Source organism: Blennius ocellaris, assembly GCF_963422515.1.
Source record: "Blennius ocellaris genome assembly, chromosome: 11".
Taxonomy (NCBI): Eukaryota; Metazoa; Chordata; class Actinopteri; order Blenniiformes; family Blenniidae; genus Blennius; species Blennius ocellaris.
In genome coordinates, this window is record NC_137660.1 from 24458854 (window position 1) to 24465302 (window position 6449).

General features: G+C 45.7%; 1 protein-coding gene across 1 annotated transcript in view; it reads right to left on the reverse strand.

Annotated features, from left to right (window-relative positions):
* Positions 1-1800: 1800 nt before the first annotated feature.
* ccnd2a (cyclin D2, a) overlaps positions 1801-6449 on the reverse strand; it is an 18223-nt gene continuing 13574 nt past the window's right edge. Inside the window, exon 4 of the mRNA XM_080504579.1 lies at positions 1801-2438. Coding sequence (XP_080360705.1) covers positions 2380-2438 — 59 coding nt within the window. The 3' untranslated portion in view covers positions 1801-2379. The remainder of the gene's footprint in view (positions 2439-6449) is intronic.

The following is a 6449-nucleotide window of genomic DNA, read 5'->3' on the forward strand; positions in this document are numbered from 1 at the left end:
AGGAATGTCATTTCATTTTAAGTTGCAAGTAGATTAAGAAAAATTATAATAATCTCACTTTTGCTTGACAAGGGTCTGTCTGATGATTGGGAAACCAGCCCTACAAAGTAAACCAAAGAAAAGGCTAATGGAAAAAAAAATAAAAAATCCATTCACCTCCAATCACCACCCAACACAATTCATTTTATTATCTCCTGGGGAGCATGTTCTCAAAGTGCTTTGCCATTGAAATCATATAGGGAAGCTGAAGACCACCCAATGTGGGACTCCAGATGCATTGACAGTATATTATCACCCTCTAAAACCCTCCCGCTGTCCAGGAAAAGTTCACTCACCCTCACATGATCTGGCAGCGTACAAGTCTTAGCTCCTCGTGTGATTTCCATATTTTTTAAAAAGAAGAAAAAAAAAAAAGAAACCCCAGAACATGTATTGTTCGCCTAACTGTGTCACTGTAGGCATCCATTCAAAGAAATGAATGTGGATCCCCCCCTCCCACCCCCCCCCCAAAAAAAAAAAAATTTCCGGCATCAAAAGTTTTAGCATGAGGAATTTGGGTGTTCAATATCATCTTCCACCCACTGGCTGTATGTACATCGTCCACGTCTCCTACACAGCAGCATGCTCCTGCATTGTTCAAATCTTCTCCGTCCTCCGTGCACTCATGTGCCCTCCACAGTAACTGCTTAGTTGCAAATTGTCCTCACCCTTTCCAAATCGTTCCTCGCCTCACTCTGTACCCGTCCCTGTCTAATAATTACAGAGGAGTCTCGACCTTAAACACTTTCTCTTCAAAGACACTGATCTCTCTCTCTCTCTCTACTGGTTTCACATGTGCCACACAAACTGCGGAAGTTAGAAGTCAACAACTCGTCTGTTTAGACTCCAAGCAGCCTTTCACAACTGAGGAAACACCACATGAAGCAGAAGTATCTGTAATGTTTCAACATGACAATGGCAGTAATAGTCAAACACCTCACGTGACCTTTGAATCTGAGATGTGGCATCTCAGGAAAAAAATGCTGAAAAAAGAGAGAGAAAAAGGGGCATCAAAGCCCTTTTGCTCCTTCTCTCCTTCTGCATCACACCCATAGTCCATGCACATGAGTTTACTGTTGGCCTGCAATGACCCATGATATACTGTTAATGCATGAAGGCAGTGATATAGCATAGATGCCCTGTTATACGGATGGACAGAGAATGTGTAGCCTCGGCTCGCTCCACTGTCGTTTCAACAAAGAAGCCTACACCTTTGCTCAAGTGCCTCATGCTGTAGAATGCACACTGCTAATATAGATACAGGATCACATGTAACACACAACACACACACACACACACACGCGCGCGCACACATGCACGACTGTACATCTTCCATGTCTCCTCACCGCTAACGGGAAGGCACACACGGCCATGCAACCCTGCACACAGACACATATTGCATCCACAAACTGATGCACACAAGCAGCCTGACAAAAGGAGCTTATCGATCTCTTCTACTCAGTCCCCCCCCCCCCCTCACAAAAAAAAAAGTCCAATGATAATATGAATAATAATAATAATAATTACTAATACTACTAATAATCATTATCATCCCAGCTCTTCGTCCTCGAAACGGGACCCACCAACTCTTGGCATAATGTTCTCCGTCTCGTTCTCAACACACACGTGGGTCTTCTGATGCTCGAGGAGCTCGAGTGTGTGTCCTCTCACATCAGCCACAAGTGTACAAGTGATAATACTCATATGAATAGAAAACAGAGAAGAAGAAACTGAAGCCCCTCCCTCCCCCCCCTGCTGTGATCCCACGTATGCAGTTTCTTGCACGGCTTCCACAATTTCTACCAAAACGGCTTTTTTTTTTTTTTTTTTTTTTTTACCAAGCTCTGGTTAAAAATATAACTTAAAGATCATACCATACAATCAAAGGCAGACTGCAAATATGATTGGCTTCCCTTCTGAATATCCAAGGCACTGCAGAGCTTCATCTTGTATCAAATTGTGTTGCTTTTAGACAACATAGAAAATCTATTTTGTGTGCAGGTGTTTCTGACTCGAAGAACAGAAAATCTACAAAAAAAAAAAAAACTAGCAAGCATTGTTCTTTTTCTTTTAAAGGGCTTGTGTTTTTAACATTTTTGTTTTTTTGTTCTTTTTTTTCTGCTTTTAGGAAGAAAAAAAAAATGGAGGTTTTTTTTTTTTCATGATGGGTTTTTTTCTTTTTTTTTCTTTTTGTAAAATCCTGTGCAATGATGCCCTCTGCTGGTTCACAAGTTGACATCGCGGACGTCTGTCGGGGTGGAGGACTGATCCAGCTCGTCCAGGCCTTTCCCGCTCGGGCCCCTCTGAGTCTGCTGCTGCTGCTGTTGGTGCTGCCGCCCTTCACGTAGGCTGCTCACCAGCACGCGCTCGATCTGCTCCTGGCACTCTTTGAGAACATCCTATAATGAGACAAGGAAGGAGGAACGAAATGTTGAAAAAGAACAAGGAACAAAAAAAAACCACCATCATTTTAAGATCTGCTTCGAAGGGGACAGGAAGTTTTTTTCTGATTTCCACATCATGTTGGGTGTTTTTAAAAAGGTCATTCTCTGTTCTCGATTGACACTTCTCGTACACATGAATGTCATTTTCAGATGTCGCAAAGAAACATGAGAACAAATACATTTGTAACATTCTTTTTCCTTGTTAAAAAAAATTGCAGAAGTACGAAAATGTTGTGTAAAAGCAGAAATGCTGACTTTAACCAAAGTATAGTATTCTGAAAGAATCCTTGGGGGGGGGGGGGATTTCTGTACCTAACTTCAAACATTTCTCTTAAATTAACTTTATAGATGTCACTTTTCACGAGTCTTTCTAGCTACAACTTCAACCAATTCTCAGTGATTGATTTAGTGAAAGTAAAAAAAACTAAAATTCCTTCTTTTTTTAACAGCTATTACAAAGAAAAAGCACATATATCTCTATCCGTAAATTCCAGCAGTGTGTGTGTGTGTGTGTGTGTGTGTGTGTGTGTGTGTGTGTGTGTGTGTGTGTGTGTCTTGTTGAAGTATAGGGCCTCTAAGCAGCGAGACCAAACATTTGAAATGATCACTGACCGTAGCTGTTCTGACTTCCAGACAAGGGCCAGACCCCCACATTACATCAGCCCGCCAAGGGTTGTGCATTACAAACCACCCCTATGGTCCTCGTATACATGCACACACACACACACACACACACACACACACACACACACACACACACACACACACACACACACACACACACACACACACACACACACACACACACACACACACACACACACACACACACACACACACACACACACACACACACACACACACACACACACACACACACACACCTGTGCAGGCCTCTATTGCAATCAAACCACCCGCCTATCCCTCCACCTTTGCCATTCCCAAACACACAAAATCTAAACAGAAGTATCCCTGACAACAGTGGCTGAAAACACAGGTAGTATTAAAGCTATGTTAATTACATCCACCTCCTGTGGGAACACAAAGGTGGTGCTTTTTTAACGAGAGCCAGTCTGTGTGCCTGGCTGCCTGCAGGGGATCCATCTGAGACCCAGCCGCCTCAGCTTTCACCATCAAAGACCGCCGTGGCAATCTGAGAATCCACCTGGGAGTGGAGCCCCTCGACAGCGCCGAGGCCTCATATCCTTCCCTGATGGAGGGTTGAGAGAGGGGACAGCGCCGCGCAGGAAGAGGGAGCAACTCTCCGGGGAGGCGGAGGAGCGGTGGAGGGCTTCAGTAAGAAGAGTGTCGAATGGGTTGTTTGCAAGCGCGTCGGAGAGAGGTCAAACTATTTTAGGGCAACGGACAGCAATCGTGGCCGTTTGCAATAGTGGAATAAGGACACGGCTGCAACTCTGTGAATTAATGTGAAATTTCCTGTCAGTGGAGCTGATGGAGAGATGACACTGCTCTCTGGTGGTGGTGTTGTATAAAACAACACAAGCTGAGCACATGCACACACATGCATGGTGACCCCCTGCCTCAAAGCATCTGTGGGAGTCACGAGAGAAGGAGAGAGATGGGTGAAAGTGGACCACTTGTGAAGCAAGGAAGCATTCTTCAGACATTTTGCAGCTAATTTAAACCTGATGGGCCACAGTCTGAGTCTGTGTTTTGGCCTCTGGTGCCGCCGCGTTAAAGTGAGAACCAAGCTCTTGGGGCTGAACGACAAAAGGTTACGCCGTCAGCCAGAATGACACAGTATGCATTGCAAATGTGTGCAATGTTGTCAACTTTGAGCAAACTTTCCCAACTGGAAACTTGGAACACGTTTTGAATGTGCAATCTTAAAGGGAGTTTCCAATCAGCTTTTAATCTAATCAGAAATCCTGACACCTCACAAATCATCAGCTCAAGTACGCTTTGGAGGAGAGTTGATGGATCTGGGCAGCATGCCTTTGGGAGAACATTTTCCTCTCAGCGTAGAGTCTGATGTGGAAGAAACCCGACCAGCGTCTGTCCCTTAATCTTCTCCAGAGGGTTGCCGCCAGTGTGTGTGTGTGTGTGTGTGTGTGTGTGGGGGGGGGGGGGTATCACCATGTGCCCCATTGGTCATAAAATCTCAATTCCTGTGAGAAAATTAAGCAAAGAGCAGAACATGTAAAGGAACTGCCTGTATCTTACCACAAAAATGCACGCCTTCACTTCTTAAAAGACCCCCCCCCCCACACACACACACACACACAACCCCACCCCACCCCCTCTGCTCCGTCTGTGCCGCTCTTTAGAGCGGCAGTTCGGGTCCCATGCCAAGCCCCATGGGCTTTATTCGAGAACCTTTAATGACTTCAATGTGTAACTACTGGAAACACCAAGTCTGTTTTCTTGGAGAAGCTCAAGGTGCTCGGACAATAAGGGGCCCGGCAGCGCACAACACACTGACCATGGGAGGTGGCGGTACGCTGCGACATCTTATTTTGTAGCCTCAAACCGGAAAAACACATGACCACCTCAGAGCCTGCCTCGCAGTTACAGCCCTCCACGTGCTCCGCCTCAAAAATACATCATACTGCAACAATCTGTCATTCTGGTGAATGGAGGCATGCTCTCTATCCCTGGGCGGGCCTTTGTGACACTGGCAGCAGGAGGAAGTCGTGCAGACAGACAAAACCAAAAGGAAGAAATGTGTGAAGCCGTTGGAATGTGTTTAACTGCTGACTGCACCACACAAGACCGTGTTAGCTACCCCGGGAGGACTCGGTGGTCAGACAGCTGAAACAAACACACAGGCACACACACATTACAAATCTTAGGGAATGTTAAAAGAAAATATCCGGGGGCCGACAGTGGAAATGGGAAGTCACCACATGACTTGAATTTCCACAATTTACAACAAAAAAAAAAAAAAAAGTGACCTTTCCCTTTCTTTCTCCGGCTTGCTAAAGCACCAGTGTGGTGATGCCACAGGCGGCGCAAATAGTGATCGTCTTTCCTAATAGATGCATTTGTTGCGAGGATTTGTGTAGAGCAAATTATTGTTAATAGATGGCATTGCAATAAAAAGGTGTGTGTGTGTGTGTGTGTGTGTGTGTGTGTGTGTGTGTGTGTGTGTGTGTGTGTGTGTGTGGGGGGGGGGGGCAAAGACAGAAATGGAAAAGCGTGTTTCCGGTGTCTTAGCATGTGACCCTTAAAGAGGAAAACCATGAATGAGAGACTATGAGTAAATAAATGTCAAAACAATAAAATTAAGGAAGTGTTGGTTTCAAATCCATAACCTTCTCTAACCTTTATTTCCTGTTTCAACAGCAACAATAAAAAAGAAATGGGAAGCTTCACACTTCAATCTGTGTGAGTTTCATTCTATAATGTGGCGTGGGAAGCCCTGCGGCTTTCTCTTTGAGTTTGAAAGCATCGCATCTTATTTGTCTTCAACTTTAAAATCAGCATGCAGACACATGGGTCACGTTTCCTTCGGCCACATTATGACACACAGCACTGTCTCCAGTGTGCAGCCCCCCCTCGCCCGGCCACCTCAGGTGTGTGTGTGTGTGTGTGTGTGTGTGTGTGTCTGTGTGAATCAACACACATTCTTCCAGTGGCCCTGGACAGTGATTTGGCCCCTATCACATTTCCAGTGGAAAACCGCAGCCTCTGGATACCACAGATGCCAGCAGGGTGCCAGGAGGTTGGAGTGGGGGGGGCGGTTAGTGCAGGGGTGGTGGCGTTGGCCATGATGCTGTTGGCAGCAGCTGCCGCAGGGGTTGGCAAAACTTGCAATGCCTTCATATTTTGCCTGGCTCTTTGGCTGACGGGCTGCTCGATGTAGCCCTGCCATCTTGGCGAGCTTTTGCTCTGCCGGCCAGAATCAAATACAGCATGTTATGACTCTACACACAGTTGGAGTTGGACTTGCAGCCCCAACTCTGACAACTGCAGGTAACCACCCCGCCCCCCCCCAAAAAATTT